Genomic DNA, 19,451 nt, shown 5'->3' with positions numbered 1-19,451 from the left:
CTGCTCCATCTAAGGGTATGTGGAAGTATTGCAAGCTCCATGCATGCAGGAATAGACCATTGACTGTCCACGCCATGTCTTTTCCAGGTGGATGGCATTTTTGTGGACCTGCCCTTCTCCCACCAGCACAAGTTCAAGGCCTACATCAGTGGTGTTCATGGTTTCATCAAGACCAACTTCGACCTGAGAGTGAGCTTCGACTGGTACAGCTATGCCAGGGTCATCATACCCAATACGTACGCCAACGCTGTCTGCGGCCTCTGTGGCAATGCCAATCAGGACCCCAGCGATGATCTGACCATGAAGGATGGAAGTCAGACATCGGATGAGATTCAGTTCGCCGACAGCTGGAAGGTTGGTGACGTCCCGGGTTGCTCGTCTAGCTGCACCGGGGACTGCTCAGTCTGTAGTGAGGCTCAGAAACAAACCTACAAGGGAGACCAGTACTGTGGGGTCCTCATCCGACAGAACGGGCCATTCAGACAGTGCCACGGGGCCATCGACCCGGCTCCGTTTTTTGATGATTGTGTCTTTGACACCTGCCACTACAAGGGTCATCGTGATACTTTGTGCAGCGCAGTCAGTGCCTATGTGACAGCCTGCCAGGCCAGGGGCATCCGGATAGGGCAGTGGAGATCGGCCTCATTCTGCAGTAAGTGTCACTTCCTGAACATGTTGCTGTAAGTTTAATACAATCACAAACTGGCCAGCGAGCACATGCACCAGCACCCTCTGCTGGGTGGAATCAGAACTGCTCACCCATGTGTCATAGGCAAAGCCTTTCAAAAAACAGGGGGAGTGGGGACATTTAATAAAAAATTCCTAAATATTCAAGTTTGTTTGCATTTTGCAGGGCTCATAATGTAACAATTTTCCATTTTTCCAATTTTCTTTGTGATTTTTATTAGAATTTTGGACATTTCAAAATTTCATTTTTCCTTTCTTGATCTTCTTTTGTTCTCTGTTTTTAGTCACAGTGCAATTAAATGAATTATAGCCAGGTTGTTTTTCTCCACTTTTCTTGTTTTCTTTTTTCCCCCTTTTATTACTCTGAACATTTCAAAACTTCTCAAGAGTCAGAGTTTCATTTTTTTCTCTTTTTTCAAAGGATAGCAAGTTTTGAAAAATGGAATAAGGAAAAATGAGAAAAATGGGGATGTGGGGGGGGGGGGGAAAGACACCAAGTTAGACATTATTCCTTGTACTGCATTCACTGGCAAAACAGGGAAATCAAAGATCTGACTATTTGAATTGTCAACACTTTCAACATTTTCAATTTTAATGAAAAATTGGAGAATTTTAAAAAACTGAAAGCTTTTTGTGAAAGCTTTGGGTTTTGAGAAAAACAACAACAACATTGTTTCATCCAAAACAGGTTAAAATTGTTCATTCAAAACTTAACACAAGTCCAATAAAAACAAAATCTCATGCCTGACAGTCCTTCACCCCACGACATCAAGAGAAAGGGGAAAAATAGAACTAGTCAGGAATTTTCCCCAAAAAATGTTTGTTTGTTGGGAAATGTCAGTTTGTCAAAACCAAAACTATTTGAGAAAAAGAAAAGAAGCAGAGTGCTGAAATTGTCAAAACATCTTGAAATCAAAACTTTTATTTTCTTGAGTCAAAATGACTTTGTTCTGAAATCTTAGTTCACTCATACTAAAAAATATTTATTTTTTTAAAAAGGTCAAAATCTAAATGAAACATTTTGAAATGGTCAAAGCAGCGTCTTTTGAGTGACCGGATCAGAACTGGTTTCAGATTATTGCACTGTGACAATGCTAAACATTTCAGCTTTTTGCACCATTTCAAAAAGGGCTAAAATTCAGAATCTCAAACTCTTGTGGGAGGGAAAAAAATGTTTTCTGCCCAGCGTTAGAGAAAACATTGACTGTGACTTCAAAAATCAGATAAATCTAGTAGAGAACCACAGCCACATGACAATAACTTGCTAGGCATATGGTGATTTCATGGTGTCATGAAGAAGGAGAGTTAAAGCACTTTGGTTGCCCTAATTGTTCATTTCCATGCCTCCGCACCTTTGGGTTGCTTTTCAGTTTAACTTTAACTCTCAATTTCCTGGGTTTACAATGCCTGGTGGTAGGATAATTGCAACACCCCTGTAATGCATTTTACCTTGAATTACTGATATGTATTCTCAGCCTTAGAGTCATTTAACAAGTTTTCTCTAGAAACTGATATTATTATTGTCGCTGTTGTTGTTGACTGCACCCTGCTCTAACCCACCAGACCCCACTTCCCTTCCAGAGCTGGGGAGAGATCTTAGGTGTCCTGGCTCCCAGCCCCCCTGCTCTAACCCACCAGACCCCACTGCCCTCCCAGAGCAGTAGGCACCATGTCTTTTCCCAGACTTCTTCATGTTAACAGAGATCTGCATGCTCAATCCAATGTTTCCTGCAGGCCTCACCTGTCCCCGGAACTCTCACTACGAGTTCTGTGGGACCAGCTGTCATGCCACCTGCCACAGGCCCTCGGCTCCAGACAAATGCGAGGAGCCCTGTGTGGAAGGGTGTTTCTGCAACACCGGATTCATCCTCAGCGGAGACCGATGTGTCCCCATCACGCAGTGCGGCTGTGTGCACGAGGGCAGGTACTACCAGAAGGGAGAGGAGTTCTACAGCAGCGCCTCCTGCCAGCAGCGATGCCGGTGCCAAGGCAACGGGGTTGTCGAGTGCCAGGCAGCCTCCTGCGGAGCCAATGAGGAGTGCAGGGTGGAGAACGGAGTCCTGGGCTGCCACCCCATGGACTATGGAACCAGCGTAGTCTCTGGTGACCCTCACTACATCTCATTTGATGGACGGGCCTTTGACATCCAGGGCTCCTGCACTTACACCTTAGCCAAGGTCTGCAGCAGTGACCCCCGGCTGGTGGAATTTTCCGTGGTGGTTGAGAACGAGAGCACCGGCGGTGGCCGTGTGGCTCAGACGCGGGCGGTGGTGGTCTCCGTGTATGGTTACACCATCTCTCTGGAGAGGGGAAGGAAGTGGAAGGTGGCGGTAAGTCCCTGCTTGAGATTAGTCTCATTGAAACCAAGTGAGTGACTCACACCATTTGTGATCCTGACGTATGCATGCGTGTGTGTGTGTGTGTGTGTGTGTGTGTGTAACCAGGACACTGCTGCTGAGTCCCCACTAGTGACGGGTGAATTTCCCTCTCATTGGCACAGGTGGGTGGAGAGCTCTACACCCTCCCACTGACTATGGACGACGGGAAACTTCGGATCAACCAGGAAGGGAACAACATCATTGTCCAGTCTGCCTCTGGCCTCCAAGTCTTTTATGACACTGCCTCCTACCTCCTAGTGTCCATCCCCAGCACCTACAAGGGACACATGTGCGGTCTAGCTGGCAATTTCAATGGTGACAAAAATGATGACTTCCTGCTGCCCAATGGAAAGAGCACTCAAAGTTTGAGAGAGTTTGTCACCTCCTGGAAGGTGCCTGTTGATGGTGCCATGTGCTCCGATGGCTGCGGTGAGAGATGTCCCATCTGTGATGGGGTCCAGACAGCACCGTACCAGTCCGAGAGCTCCTGTGGGCTGATCAGAGCCACTTCAGGTCCCTTCAGAGATTGTCACTCGCTGGTCAGCCCTGCCACGTACTTCAACCACTGTCTCCACGACATGTGTGCTACCAACGGGATGGGAGAGACCCTCTGCCAGAGCCTCCAGGCCTATGCGGCCGCATGCCAGACAACTGGGGCCAAGATCAGAGCCTGGAGAACAGCCTTCTTCTGCCGTGAGTTTATAGAGCAACCTACAGCCCTGGTCTTTCCATTGGCTTCATTTCAAGCCCATTAGCCCCCAGAGGATTTTTTTTTCCTGATGGCAACTTAGAGCTCAGGTTTATTATATCTTGGAGTGTTTGTGGCCCCTCTGTAGCCACATCATCTTCAGCATGCCTGATTGCAATTTATGCACCTGTGTTTTTGATTGGTTTTGTCCAGCCAGACCACCCTTGGGTCAGATCTCCATGGGTCTTTGGGTCAGGACTGGAAGAACGTTGGTGACCCAATGGGGGAAACACTGTCCTCTGGCTCTGACTCCAATGTCTGGTGCTCTGGGACACTGAACTGCAGTAAATGCTATGGTTAAGCATATCTGAGGTGATCCCACCACTGAGTCAACCCACCGCAGCACCCAGCTCTGAGCTAGGTGGCACTGTGCTAGACAATGTAACTATGTCTCCAGTGGAAATTATTTTTAAACCTTCACTCCATCCTCTTTCTCTCTTGCTTCTCTCTCTCCAGCCCTTGCCTGCCCACTCAACAGCCACTATGAGCTGTGCACCACCTCCTGCGATTTCACCTGTGCTGGCTTGTCTGCCCCTGCTCAGTGCACCCAGAAATGCTTTGAAGGCTGCCAGTGCAACACTGGCTACATGTTCGATGGGGAGGGGTGCGTGTCCATGGACAGGTGCGGCTGCATGCACGATGGACGCTACATCAAGGTGGGTCCTGGCTGTTCTGTGCAATTGGTGCCTTCAGAGCCTTAGAATAACAGGGCAGAATTGGTAAAAAGTGTATGAGTTTTCTAAGAGTTTCCAGTGGACTCCACAAATAGAGAATGGAGTCCATTAGTATGACAGACCTAGGTTTCGTTTTTCCATCCTCATTTCCTGGTATTTGATTTTTGTTTATGGTTCTCATTCTGTTCAGATGTCATTTCCGTGGCCTGTCATCATGATCTGTCATTGTTGCCCTCCTTCTTGACTGTGGTTGGTCAGCACCTTCTTCTGTTATCTTTTCCTTCTTTCTTTGGTCATCATGCTTATCCTTTATATGTTCCCCTTTACTGTGCCTGACTAGTCTATTTAAATGTTAAGCTCTTTGGGGCGTGGGCTCTCTCATTGTATGTTTGTACAGTGTCTAGCACAATGAGGCCTCATTCTTGACTGGCCCCTAAGCACTACCACAATAAATACAAAATAATTGTCCTTGTTTCTTGAGTCATGTCCATTGTCTTTTGTCTTTTCCTTCTTTATTGGGTCACCACTGACATCCTTTGTCTTTTCCTTCTTTCTTTTTGATTGATATCCTCTTTGGTTGACATTATCATCATTTAAAGTTTCAGTGTTTCTTTGATCCTCACCATTGTCCTGTATCTTCTCCTTGTTTCTTGGGTCATTGCCTTTGTCTTTCTGTTCTTTATTTGGTGATTATTGTCATCCTTTGTCTTTCCCCATCTGGTCTTTAGTCTCCTCTTGGTGAGAGTTTCCCTAGGTATTCTGACACTGTTGCTGTTGATCTTTGGAGGCTAATGTCTGACCTAACAGAAAGTTTTAGAAAGTTGTTTATTTTGGAATTTCCCTCAGTCCAGGGAGAATGTCATCTCCAGTGACTGCTCAGAGAAATGCACTTGCCACCCATCAGGTGGGCTCATCTGTGAGAAAAACAGCTGCGCCACTGGCGAGATCTGCGTGCTCAGGGATGGGATGCATGGATGCGTGGAGCAGGAAGGCCGGTGCATGGTCTCTCCGGGCGCTTACCTCACCACCTTTGATGGTGCCAAGGGGAAACTCCTCTACAGTGGGACGTACAAAGTGGCCTCTCTCTGTGACGAGAGCTCTCCTACCTGGTTCAAGGTGGTGGTAGACATCAGCGAATGCACCAATGACGGAATACCAGCTTGTGCGGTCATCTTTGTTTTTTTCCGAGAAGCTCTTATCACTGTGAACAATAACATGGAGACCTGGGTAAGAGGGGGCTGGTTGGAACATGCTGAGCCAAGGGGGCAAAAGCTTCCTACATCAGTTGGAGCCCAAGTGAAAAATCCTTCACTCTGATCTAGTGTCTCCAAGGCCTTGATAACTATTAGTGAATTAATCCCCATAACCCCTACCTGGGACTAAAGTAAGGGGCAGGAGGGGGAAAATACCAGAGCTTGTTGGGAATCTTCAGACAATTTTTTTTTTTCAATCAGGAAATATCAATTTGTCAAAATCGAATCTGTTTGGGAGGGTCAATTTCAATAAATCTCCCAATTCAAAAAAACTGTTCAAAAATTCGTAAAGAAATTGTTGAAACGTCCCATTTTGACCTTTTCTAAATGACAAGTTTCGGTTTTCAGTTCAAAACAACTTCTCATTTAGAAATGTTAGTTAATTTATAAAAACAAAAAAATGTTAAACATTTTTAAAAATCAAAATCAAAACGAATCATTTCAAAGTTATGGAAATTAAACATTTTACTTGATCTGATCCAAAACAATTTTCAGATTATCAGGTTTTTTTCAACATTTTGACTTTTCTTCCCATTTGAGGATGGCAAAAAATGGCAAAATCTCAATTATTTTCATGGGATGGGAAAACAATTTCCCTCTCAGCTCTAGAAAATAGAGATCCCTATGTCTGCTGAAAGAAAAGGACATGGCCCTATCTCTCTCTAGCTCTTTGAGCAGGGGGCTGGACTAGATGACCTCCTGAGGTCCCTTCCGATCCTGATATTCTATGATTCTATGAAAGTACCCTTCCCTATTGCTCTCGGAGAATGCAAGGAGCTCTCCCACTATGGTTTCAATTTGCTTTGACCATTGAATGGGACAGGCCTTAGTATCCCCAGAAATACAGGCATAAACTGATCAATTGTCTTGCCAAGGTCAAATAGGGAGTCAGCTGAGCAGTTGGGAATAGAACCCAGGAGTCCTGACTACAGGCTCTCCTTGCTCTAACCACCAGACCCCTCCCAGAACCCAGAACAGAGCCCAGGAGTCCCCCTGCAGCTGCATCCACTAGATCTTATTCTAGACCCCGTTGACTTGTAACATGGTCCATGGACTCTAGCTCAGTCCCTGCTACTCCATCTCACTGACTCCCACATCCCCCAGCTCTCCCCTGACCTCCCCATCTGTGCTTTCCAGGTGAATGGGCGCTCTGTGCAGCTCCTGGCAAACGTCTCCGATGCTGTGTCTGTGATCGAATCTCAGGGCGGCGTGGCCGTGGTCCAGGCCTCGGGGATGCAAGTTCTGTTCAGCCCCAGTGGGGAGGTGACGCTGAAGGTCGGTGAGAGCCTGGCTAACAAGCTGTGTGCACCCTGCGGGAACTTCAACGGCGACGTCTCCGATGACCTGCGGCTGCCCAGCGGGAAAATCGTGGGGAGCATCGCCGAGGTCATCGATGCCTGGAAGGCCAGGGACTTTTTAGGATGGTGAGTGGCTCTGCAAATGTGGCTTGTTCAGTCAGTGCCTAGCAATGACTGCTTGTAGTTGGGATACAGAGTTGGGCTGGTTGTATAAACCCTGGGTACTAGCAGAGTGTAAGGACAATCCTGTCCTGGGACTAGCAGGCTGTAGTAGAAGGGGATTCAATGGGGCTTCTCTGTCTTTTTTGATTCTGTCCACAGTGACTGACGTGCAAAGGCAAGATGCTTCTCTGGCTGGTAAGTGACCTGCTCTTTCTAATACATCACGGCGTCAGCTCTGCATACATCTGATGGTTTAACTGGGCTGGTTTCATCAACTCTAATTGCTTTACAATAAAGTTTTCTGTGACTTAATTTCCTAGGTTTTTATTAAAGCTTAAGCATGGGGTTGGATGCTGGGCAAAAGGTTGTAATTGATCTATGGAGGGAATAAAAGGGAGACTAGAGCCAACCCATTTAATCGTAAATGTCTTTTTGACCAAACTAGAAATTTCCATGGACAATTTTTGCTTTGGTCAAAATTATTTGGGTAGTTTAGGAAAAATGTTTGAAACTAACCTAACTGAAAACTGTTTAAAAAGGTTATTTTGTTTGGAGGCCATTTTTTCCCATTTGGTTATTTCAGCCCTTTCTGTTCCTCTTCTACTGGAAAAATGGAAAAAAGGGGAGGAGTAAAAAAACAAAAAGAAACAAAATGATTGCATTTGAAATGAAATTAAAAAATTTGAATCCCCCCCAGAAATTTTTTGAAACAAAATGTGTTTCTTTTGTGATTTTTCATTTAAATTAAAATGTAATTTTAGTAGGAGAGCCCCCTAATGACAGATTATTTTATTCATCAGCAATAGGACATCAACAAACCTCTTTCCTATTGTAGGGTAAAATCAGATGGAATAGCATAGAGCCTGACAGAGAAATCTTATATGTTCACATAGTCCCTCAAGCTTAATTGCATATAGTCCATCCCATCTAGGGGGCATAGGACTGGATAGGACCTCCTGGGTCATTGAGTCCAGTCCCTGCTATCACAGGCCAACATGTCCTATAATTCCGGTCATAAATGTATTAAGCTCCATCTAACACTAGTTAGGTTGTTTGCCCTCATTCCTTCCTAAATCTCCTGCTAATTTCCAGCCTAAATTTGTTCATGTCCATTTTATCCCCATTTGTTTCGGTGCCAATATTGTCCTTTAACTTCAATAGCTCCTCCCCTTCCCTGATGTTTAGTCCTTGATGCATCTACAGAGGGCAATCATATCTCCTCTCATCCTGCGTTCTAAGCTAAAGAAACCAAGCTCTTTCAGTCTCTGCTCATAAGATAGGCTCCATTCCCCCGATCATCCTCGCACCCATCTTCTGCACCTGTTCCAGTTTGAACTGATCTTTCCTGAGTAGGGGTAACCAGAATTGGACACAGTATTCCAAATGAAGTCTTCCCAATGCCTTATACAATGGCGCTAATACTTCCCAGGTGCACACAGTCCATCAGTTTTATGTGCATGACCCATCAGCATCAGTAGTGGAATGTCAAGTTGGAGATGGTATTATCTCAATGTATGGCATTTATGAGCTCATTCCTGGTATTGGGTCCAGTTCAGAGGTCCACACTTAAAAAAGAGATGCTGACAAATTGAAAAGGTTCAGAAAAGAGCTACAAGAGAAGAGGTGGACGGGAAATATTTCCTGTCCTGCAAAACTTCTCAAGATTTCAAAAAATTTCCCATTCCGCATTGAGACAAAACCAAGACTTTCAAAGTGTGTCACGGAGAGAAAGCTTCTCCCCAGGCTACCCAGTAGTCTGGGGGTTAAGACACTTGCCTGCAAAATAGATGACCCCTGTTCAAGTCTCTGCTCTGTCATTCTCCAACATCCCAGGTGACTGTCCACCCCGCCAGGCTCTTGGCTTTTCTGAGGCGGATCTTTTTCTGGTTCTGGTCAGAAATTCCATCCTGGACCTGAGAAAGCTATCTCAACAAAAATGTGTTGTTACTGGTTCATTCCCATGAAAAGTTTTGGTTTTGGCCAGTCGGCATTTTCTGAAGAAAACCTGTTTTGTCATAAAGTTCCTGACCAGTTCTACACGAGAATGATCCACAGTCAGGAAATCCCGCCCTAGAGCGAGAGACTAAAGGAGCTGCATCTATCTCACTTATCCAACAAAGGCTAAGAGGTGACTTAATCATGGTTTGTAAGGACCTCCTCTAGAAGGAGGAGATTTCTGATCAGAGAGGGCTCTTTGATCCAGTAGAAAAAGGCAGAATGAGATCCAGGGGTTGAAACCTGAAGCAAGACAAGTTTAGGCTAGAAATAAGGCACAGATTTTAACAGTGAGCAGAATTAACTGTTGGAACATCTGACCGAGGGATGGGACAGACTGTCCTTTACTTTCAATCTTTGGATCAAGACTGGAAGTGTTTTTAAAAGCTATGCTATCGCTCTAACAAGAAGTTATGGGATTGATGGAAAAATTACTGGGTAAGATTCTCTGGCCGGTTCTAGCTAGATCAGACTAGATAATGGCCCTAGAATCTATGAATCATGCTTATTTGTACACATGCTTATGCACACACAGTATCTATTTTACAAGCATACACCCATTATGCTTTTGCACACATGGCCCATCAAGCTTATGTGTACGGCACATAACTTTTAGATGCATGAGCATATGATGTATCTGTGCAGCACTTAACGTTTATCCACTGGTTCATAAAAGTTCAGTTATGATGAAAAATGGCAAAAAATGATCAGAAATCCACCCCCCCCCCCCAATTAATTTGTTACCACAAATCTATTCAAGATAAACCTCACTAGTAAATTTTGCATGGATAGAAAACTTGTTTAAAAAATGTGTCAACAAAGAAAGATTCCAAGGGCAGCTTTTAGCAAGAGTACAATCTCAAAGGCTTTTGATTAGAAATACACTGTACGTAGAGAAACGAAACAAAAATGTTACAGAAAATTCAAACTACACTAAAAGAACTTTATGTTTCCACAATCAAACCCTCAAAAAGTTAGGAAATGCCAGAATTAAGGTTGCCTGTGTAATCTTAATTCAGTCCCCTTGTGCATATGCATTAGGATCTTTAATTCCATGATCACAGACAATTTGTACCTGGTCTTTCAATGCCCAGATTGGACCTGCTCAGGGATGAATCAGGGTTGTGTAGTGATAGAGGCTGTTGTCTGTAGGACCCCTGGCCTCATTGATGGCAGAAGTTGGAAGGTGTGCACTATTTGAAGGGTGTGTTTAGGCCTACGCAAAACTAAAGGCCCTCCCCCTTGACCACTATGTCCAGGCTCCAATTAATTACGGGGGATTGGAAGGTTTATAGAGCATGATGCAGGGGCCTGAAGGAAAAAAACAGAGGGTCTTGTGGTGTGAATGCTGCCCTGGAGAACTGGATTCTATCCCTGCCTCTGCCTATGTGATGTAAGCCACTTAACCCATCGTTCTCCTAGTGGGTCACTAACTCCGGGTTTCTCATTTTCTGGGTGTCTGATTTGAGACATGATTTCTGAAAAGGCAGATCATGCCAAACCAACCTGATCGCCTTCTTTGAGAAGGTAACAGATTTTTTAGACAAAGGAAATGCAGTGGATCTAATTTACCTCGATTTCAGTATGGCATTTGATACGGTTCCACATGGGGAATTATTAGCTAAATTGGAAAAGATGGGGATCAATATGAAAATTGAAAGGTGGATAAGAAACTGGTTAAAGGGGAGACTACAATGGGTCATACTGAAAGGTGAACTGTCAGGCTGGAAGGAGGTTACTAGTGAAGTTCCTCAGGGATCGGTTTTGGGTCCAATCTTATTTAATCTTTTTATTACTGACCTTGGCACAAAAAGTGGGAATGTGCTAATAAAGTTTGCGGATAACACAAAGCTGGGAGGTATTGCCAATACAGAGAAGGACCGGGATATCATACAGGAAGATCTAGATGACCTTGTAAACTGGAGTAATAGTAATAGGATGAAATTTAATAGTGAAAAGTGCAAGGTCATGCATTTAGGGATTAATAACAAGAATTTTGGTTATAAATTTGGGACACATCAGTTGGAAGTAACAGAAGAGGAGAAGGACCTCGGAGTATTGGTTGATCACAAGATGACTATGAGCCGCCAATGTGATATGGCCATTAAAAAGGCTAATGCGGTCTTGGGATGCATCAGGTGAGGTATTTCCAGTAAAGATAAGGAGGTGTTAGTACCGTTATACAAGGCACTGGTGAGACCTCATCTGGAATATTGTGTGCAGTTCTGGTCTCCCATGTTTAAGAAGGATGAATTCAAACTGGAACAGGTACAGAGAAGGGCTACTAGGTTGATTCATAGGAATGGAAAACCTGTCATATGAAAGGAGACTCAAAGAGCTTGGCTTGTTTAGCCTAACCAAAAGAAGGCTGAGGGGAGATATGATTGCTCTTTATAAATATATCAGAGGGATAAATATCAGGGAGGGAGAGGAATTATTTAAGCTTAGTACCAATGTGGACACAAGAACAAATGGATATAAACTGGACATTAGGAAGTTTAGACTTGAAATTAGACGAAGATTTCTAACCATCAGAGGAGTGAAGTTCTAGAACAGCCTTCCAAGGGGAGTAGTGGGGGCAAAAGACATATCTGGCTTCAAGACTAAGCTTGATAAGTTTGTAGAGGGGATGGTATAATGGGATAGCCTAATTTTGGCAATTAATTGATCTTTGACTATTAGCAGGTAAATATGCCCAATGGCCTGTGATGGGATGTTAGATGGGGTGGGATCTGAGTTACTACAGAGAATTCTTTCCTGGGTGCTGGCTGGTGAGTCTTGCCCACATGCTCAGGGTTTAGCCGATCACCATATTTGGGGTCGGGAAGGAATTTTCCTCCACGGCAGATTGGCAGAGGCCCTGGAGGTTTTTCGCCTTCCTCTGCAGCGTGGGGTACGGGTCACTGAAGGATTCTATGCACCTTGAGGTCTTTAAACCATGATTTGAGGACTTCAATAACTCAGGCATAGGTTAGGGGTTTGTTCCAGGAGTGGGTGGGTGAGATTCTGTGGCCTGCGTTGTGCAGGAGGTCAGACTAGATGATCATAATGGTCCCTTCTGACCTTAAAGTCTATGAGACCTTGGGTCTGATTTGCAGAGGTGCTGCACACTCCCAGCCATGACTGAGGTCAAGGGCAGCTGGGCTTTGATCATAGACAGAGCTATGGAAATGCTAAGTACTCTGGAAAACCATCGCAAATTGGGCATCCAGAATTAGAAGACATTTTTTGACAATTTTGGCCTTAAGCCTCTGTCCCTCAGTTCCCCAGCTGTACAATAGGGATGCTAGTGCTTCCCCACAGGGATTGGGTGCGGAAAAATCCATTCATGACTGCGAAGCACTCGGATACAATTAGTCCAAGTGCCCTGGCAATGCCCAAGGGGATGTAAAGAACTCTTGAATAACTCCCCATTCACTGACAGTGGTGTGGATCCTGTGGAGAAATAGTCAGTGATCATATCATTAAAATATCATTAAAGCAGCCATCCCCCAACTGTGCTGTGTGCTCCCCTTGGGGGCGCAGAGATCTTCGGGGGGTGCGGCTGGGGCCCAGGCCGGCCCCGGAGAGTGGGGGCAGGGAGAGGACACCACCCAGCTCCACTCCTGGCCCTGCTCCCAGGGCCCCTCTGCCAGCCCCCACCCCTGCCAGTCCACAGCTACGGCCCTGCTCCAGGCCCCCCGGGGGCGGGTGGGGAGCGACAGCAATGAAAAGTTTGGGGACTACTGCACTTAAGGTTGTATCAGGGCCAGCACTTCCACTAGGTGACCCTAGGCGGTTTTCGCCTAGGGTGGCAGGATTTGGGGGGTGGCATTTTGCCGCCCTCAGGGGAAATTCGGCGGTGGGGGGTCCTTCTGCTCCGGGTCTTCGGTGGAAATTTGGCGGCGGGTCCTTCACTCGCGCCGGGACCCACCGCCAAAGTGCCCCGAAGATGCAGAGCGGAAGGACCCCCGCCGCTGAATGCTCAGAGGAGGAACGCTGACGCCTAGGGTGGCAAAAACCCTGGCACTGCTCCTGGGTTGTATCATAATGCAAATGCACAAGGGGGCTGAATTAAGATTTCCCCTGAACCTGCCCCATTGCCCCCTCCCTGAATCTCTTCTCTCCTCCTACTGTGCCCAGCTCTGCACCCCTCTTGCTGTGTCTTCCTCCTCCATGCTGGAAACCAGCAGGGGGACCACAGAAAGCACAGGAGACAGTGTTCTCCGTTTCGCACCTAGTTGCTGGGAGGAACAGTTGAAGGGAAAGTACTGGTCAGCTCCAGCAGCCTTGGGAGGGAGGGATAGAACCCACAAGTCCTGGCTCCCAGCCCGCCTGCTCTAACCCACCAGATGCCTCTCCTCTGCCAGAGTGGAGAATAAAAGATTGTATCACAATAATGCATATGCAAAAGGGGGCTGAATTAAGTTTTTACAGGGCCACCCTTAACTGTGGCATTTCCTAAGTTTTGACCAAGTGACTTAGCAACCTTACTGTTCTTTTAAGATAGCTTTTGTGTGTGATATATATATATAGCCAGTCGCTCAGCCCACCCTCCTATAATGTAAACATATACCACCAGAATGTGGCAGTGAGGAGGGTATTATCCCAGTTATACTAAGGGGGAAACGAAGGCACAGTCATACCTAGAGCAGCCAACCCGATGGCTTGTTCCCTGTTGACTCTGGGTTTTCACACCCTTCTCCAGAGCGGTGGGAAAACCACACATGCCCCCTCCCCAGCCCCCACCTGATTGGCTTCCTTTTCCCCCATGATTCTGCCTTGCTGGGGAAGGGCAGCCAATCAGAGCCTGGTCTCTCAGCAAATGTCACAAACAGCACTCTCCTCCCCCATCCTGTAGGACAGAGGTGGGCAAACATTTTGGGACGAAGGCCACATCTGGGTGGAGCAATTGTATGCAGGGCTGGGGCAGGAGGTTGAGGTGTGGGAGAGAGCGCGGGGTGTGGGATGGGGTGCGGTGTGCAGGAAGGGGATCAGGGCAGGGGGTTGGGGTGCAGGAGGGGTGCAGGGTATGGCAGGGGGCTCAGGGAAGGGGGGTTGGGGTGCACATTGGTGTGGTGTGTATGAGGGGGCTCAGGGCAGGGTGTTAGGGTGCAGGAGGGGTGCAAGGAGCAGGCTGGGGGCTTAGGGGGGTGCGGTGCAGGAGGGCTTCGGGCTCTGGAATGGCAGTGGTGCCCATCGGAGCCAGAGCAGGCTCCTTGTCTGCCTGCCCTGTCCCCGGCCCCGCGCCGCACCAGGAAGCGCTGCAGCCCCTGGGGGAGCAGGGCGGAGAGCTCTATGTGTGCTGCCCTTGCTCCTCCTCCAGGTACCTCCCCCGAAACTCCCATTGGCCACGGTTCCCTGTTCCCGGCCAATGGGAGCTGCGGGGGGTGGTGCCTGGAGGCAAGACCAACACACGGAGCCCTCAGCTCCCCCACTGGGGGGCCACAGGGGCGTGGTGCCGGCCAATTCTGGAGAGCGCTTCTGGGGGGCAGTCCCGTGGGCCGGATCCAAAGCTCTGAGGGGCCAGATCCGGCCCTCAGGCCGTAGTTTGCGCACCCCTGCTGTAGGAAGTGAAAAGGCTTGGCTTTGGAAGGGGGTCATCTGATAGGGACTGCTGCCCCTTCAGCCCTATAGCCATCCCACAACCTAGCAGGGCCTGGGCCTGTTCACAAACTGAGCCCCGCTCCCTTGTGGGTGGAGTTTCCCTTCCTATTCCCAGCCAGGCCCCTCCCACAAGGGGTGGAACTACCCCGTCTATGTGTCAGTGGGGCTGGGCTGTGGGATTTGAGTGGTGGAGGGAGTGGCTACTCTGAGCAGCTCCCCATGTGGAACGGGAGATGGGGGGCAAGGGAGGAGGGGTGGCTGGGGAGCAAGATGGCACCAGTGCTAAGGGGGCAGCTGGTCACAGGGGTTGGGTGTGGGGCTACTGGGGGCAGAAGAACATGGCACCTGGGAGTTCAGAAACAGGGGGAGAGGGCAGGGCCAGGTCAGCCAGCACCACCTATTCAGTGAACTGGGATCGTCTGCCTCCCAAACTGGACCAAACTGGTGCAGAGTCCTGGGGTTGGGAGGGGAAGCAATGCCAGAATCTTTGCCTCCCCTTCCTGGGGCGAGCTGGGTAGACAGAGCCAGCTCAGGGGCGTGGGGAGAAGCAGAGCAGTCTAGGCGGCCAAGAGAGTCCCAAGAGGACGTACAGAGGGACTCTGTTACAAGGAGGCAGCCAGGGCATCCGTCCCAGCTCATGCCCGGATGTGTTTTCTCTTCTAGCCACGCTTCTAACATGGTGCGAACTGACCTGGAAGCTCCGTTGGTCCTTGCACATTAGACGGCGCCAGCGTGGGTTTGGCCCAGGAATTCTCACTACACAGAGTGCTGGAGGCAGCTGGGACTCACCAGTCCATGTGTGTGGCTGAAACCCTGGGCTGATGTGTCCAGAGCTGTGTGAGGGAATTGGGTGCACCACGTTCCCAGCTTTGGATATCTCAGCCCACACACACACACACACACACGCATTGTATAGAGCTCTCTACCGTCAGGGTTGCATTATCAAAAGCATCCAAAGGAATTAGGCACTAGAGCTGGTTGAAATTTTTTGGCCAAAACTGCAGAATTGGTGACATTAAAACGTTCCACAAATTTGTGTCGATTTTTGCCAAATTGCTCATTAAGAAAAAAATCTAAGGGGGGGGGGAAAGAGGGCTTTGTCTTGATACTTTCAAAAAAAAATGTTTCAATTTTAATTTCAAAATTTCCTTTTATTTTATTTTTTAAAAATCCCCAAACATTTTGGAGTGGTCAAACTTTAAATGAAATGGTTCATTTGAACCCCAAACAATTTTTGTTCAAGTTTTCAATGAGCCAAAAATGACGAAAAGTTACATTTTTGGTCCAGCCCGGAACAGTTTTTCCCCCCTGACTTTTCAAAATTGTAAATGAACTAAAAAATCAATTATTTGCCCATCTCTATTAGGCTCACAGACTTTAAGGCCAGAAGGGACCATCATGATCATCTAGTCTGATCTGCACATTACACGCCACAGAATCTCATCCACCAACTCCTGCAATAGACCCATAACCTCTGGCTGAGTTACTGACGTCCTCAAATCATGATTTAAAAACTTCAAGTTACAGAGTTCAAACCAGCAAGTGACCTGTGCCCCATGCTGCAGAGGAAGGCAAAAAAACCCCCAGGGTCTCTGCCAATCTGACCCGGGGACAAATTCCTTCCCTACTCTAAATATGATGATCAGTTACACCCGGGATGGGCAAACTACGGCCCACCGGCCAGATCCAACTCACCAGCCATTTTAATCTGGCCCTCGAGCTCCCGCTGGGGAGCGGGATCTGGGTCTTGCCCCACTCTGGCACTCCAGCCGGGGAGCAGGGTCGGGGGCCATTCCACGTGACCCACGGAAGCAATGGCATGGCCCCCCCTCTGTCTCCTATGTGTAGGGGCAGCCAGGGGGCTCTGCTCTGCACACTGCCCCCGCCCCAAGCGCCACCCCTGCATCTCCCATTGGCCTGGAACTGCAACCAATGGGAGCTGCAGGGGCAGTGCCTGCGGACTGGACAGTGTGCAGAGCCACCTGGCTGCACCTCAGCGTAGGAGCCAGAGAAGGGACATGCCACTGCTTCCGGGAGCTGCCTGAGGTAAGCTCCGCCCTGAGTCTGCACCCCTGAGCCTCCCCCGCACGCTCCAACCCTAACCCTCAGCCCTGATCTGCCCTCCAAACCTCTCTGTCCCAGCCCGAAGCACCCTCCTACACCCCAAACTCCTCATCCCTAGCCTCCCCCAGAGACCATCCCTCGCACCCCACCCTCCACCCCAGCCCAGAGCCCCCTCCCGCACCCTGAACTCCTCATTTCTGGCCCCACCACAGATCACACACCCCCAACCAGAGCCCTCACCCCCTTGCGCACCCCAACCCCAATTTTGTGAGTATTCCTGGCCCGCCGTACAATTTCTATTCCCAGATGTGGCCCTTGGGCCAAAGAGTTTGCCCACCCCTGGGTTAGACCCTGAGCATGTTGGCAAGACCCACCAGCCAGACCCCAGGGAAAGAATTCTCTGAGCCCTCCCCGTGTAGTGTCCCATCGTCGGCCATTGGGGATATTTGCTATTAGCAGTCGAGCATGGGCCATATACATAAAGTTTTAAATTTAATGGAGATATCCTATCTCCTAGAACTAGAAGGGACCTTGAAAGGTCATTGAGTCCAGCCCCTTGCCTTCACTAGCAGGACCAAGTACTGATTTTGCCCCAGATCCCTAAGTGGCTCCCTCAAGGATTGAACTCACAACCCTGGGTTTAGCAGCCCAATGCTCAAACCACTGAGCTATCCCTCCCCCCCAAACACATCACACCATCCCCTCCATAAACTTATCAAGCTCAGTCTTAAAGCCAGTTCGTTTTTTTGCCCCCACTGCTCCCCTTGGGAGGCTACTCCAGAATTTCTCTCTTCTGATGGTTAGACACCTTCGTCTAATTTCGAGCCTAAACTTGCTGATGGTCAGTTTATAGCCCCTTGTTCTTGTGTCCACCTTTGCCCGAAATAATGTTACGCACCCAGCACAACCAGGTGTGGGGACATGCTTCCCAGCAGCTATTTTACAAATGCTACCCTCAACGGCTGAAATGCTGCTTTCTTGTTGTCCATTTCTGGCCAGCCCTGCTGATTTGGGGATAAAGCAATAAATGTTTTTACAAACTTTTCCACTGTTCGGTTGTTTTTTTCCACAGCTGAAGCTCAGCCTGGCCCGCCTGCCCCATCCCTGCCACTGTGGATGAGATCAATGGACTCATCTACGCGATGTGCCCCTTGCTTTGCCAGATCAAACCCATGGGCCCATCTAGCTTGGTATCAGGCCTCTGACAGGCAGGGCCAGTGCAACCACTTAGGCAAACTAGGCGGCCACCTAGGGTGCCTAGTGGTTGAGGGCTCCTAAAAGCCCACTCAGGCGAGGAGGTGGAGTGGAGGTGAGCTGGGGCGGGGGCACGGGGAGGGCTGCCCACAGTAACAGGGGGGAGCACAGGGGAACTGCTCCCTACCCCAGATCACCTCCACTCTGCCTCCACCGCTGAGCACACAGCCCCCGCTCTAAGTCTCCTCCAATCGGCGCCGCAAGCTTGGGAGGGGAGGAGAATTAGAGCAGCACCAGCGTGCTCAGCGGAGGAGAGCTGGGCAGGCTCCCCGGGCGGGGTTAGCTGCCATGGGATGGGGGCTTCCCAGGTGGGGTTAGCTGCCGTGAAGGGGGGCGGGGTTAGCTTCTGTGGGGTGGGGCTCCCCGGGCCGGGTTAGCTGCCATGGAGGGGGAGCTTGCAAGGGGGGACAGCTGCTGCAAGGGGGGCTCCCCGGGTGGGGGTAGCTGCCGCGGGGGGGGGCTCCTTGGGTGGGAGGGGTGGGTGGGCGTGGTTAGCTGCCAAGGGGTTGGGGGGAGGCCGCAAGGTGGAAGTTTCGCCTAGGGAGCAAAACTTCCTTGCACCGGCCCTGCTGACAGGGCCAGTATGGAACGCTTCAGAGCAAGGAGTGAGGTGCCCATAATGTCCCAAGACAGAAATTCCTTCATTTTAACCCATCCTGCAAAGAGTCCTGCTATCCCAGCCCTGGGCTAATCCCCCCACAATTTTGCCGGTGCCCCTCGATCCTGACCCACGGCCCCTTGCTATCCCAGCACTAGGTTTCCTCCACCCACCCAGCTCTGTAATTGCTTAGTAGATTTCATCCTGGAATGGGCCACCAAATACACCATGAGAACCTTCTTCAGTACAGAAATAAAAACCCCTCCCACCGCACACCCCTAGTTGTCACCTACCACCCCACACTGGAACCATACGGGGTATCATCATCAAACGATTACATCCCACACTTGATGGGGACCCCAGCCTAAAAGAAATCTTCCCTGAACCCCTTCTTCTGGCCTTCAAACAGCCCCCCAGCTTCGCCAAGCTCATCCTCTGAGCTGGACATGCCAGCTCAAAGCAGCACTAGACCCCAGCAGGACAACAGACATAAAACCTGCAGCTATATCCCCACTGCTACAATGATCAACACCCTCCACAACATACCTTTCACTGCCCCCCCCATATACGTCCCATCCTACACACACCTATCACAACATGGGGGGCACCTCATCCAGGGCACTAAATGCCCCAACAACAGCTGTGTGGGTGAAACCAGACCATCACTCCACAACATACCTTTCACCGCCCCAAATTTCCTGGTGCCCTATGCAGCTGCGTACTTTGTGTCTGGGTAGGGATGGTCCTGCCTGGG

At 48.9% G+C, this 19,451-nt stretch overlaps 1 protein-coding gene across 2 annotated transcripts in view; it reads left to right on the top strand.

Annotated features, from left to right (window-relative positions):
* LOC128826915 (IgGFc-binding protein-like) overlaps positions 1–17,853 on the top strand; it is a 29,651-nt gene extending 11,798 nt beyond the window's left edge. Inside the window, exons 7-14 of one of the 2 annotated variants that reach the window (XM_054010470.1) lie at positions 88–652; positions 2,422–3,017; positions 3,188–3,758; positions 4,270–4,469; positions 5,334–5,714; positions 6,878–7,164; positions 7,360–7,395; positions 15,445–17,853. In XM_054010470.1, the coding sequence (XP_053866445.1) occupies positions 88–652; positions 2,422–3,017; positions 3,188–3,758; positions 4,270–4,469; positions 5,334–5,714; positions 6,878–7,164; positions 7,360–7,366 (2,607 nt within the window). In that variant the 3' untranslated portion in view covers positions 7,367–7,395; positions 15,445–17,853. The remainder of the gene's footprint in view (positions 1–87; positions 653–2,421; positions 3,018–3,187; positions 3,759–4,269; positions 4,470–5,333; positions 5,715–6,877; positions 7,165–7,359; positions 7,396–15,444) is intronic. The other variant, XM_054010469.1, reaches the window with a different exon arrangement.
* Positions 17,854–19,451: the final 1,598 nt, after the last annotated feature.

This window comes from Malaclemys terrapin, chromosome 21 (assembly GCF_027887155.1).
Source record: "Malaclemys terrapin pileata isolate rMalTer1 chromosome 21, rMalTer1.hap1, whole genome shotgun sequence".
In the NCBI taxonomy this organism is placed as follows: Eukaryota; Metazoa; Chordata; order Testudines; family Emydidae; genus Malaclemys; species Malaclemys terrapin.
Note: the sequence above shows the minus strand (reverse complement) of the source record. Positions and strands in the feature narration are given on the sequence as shown.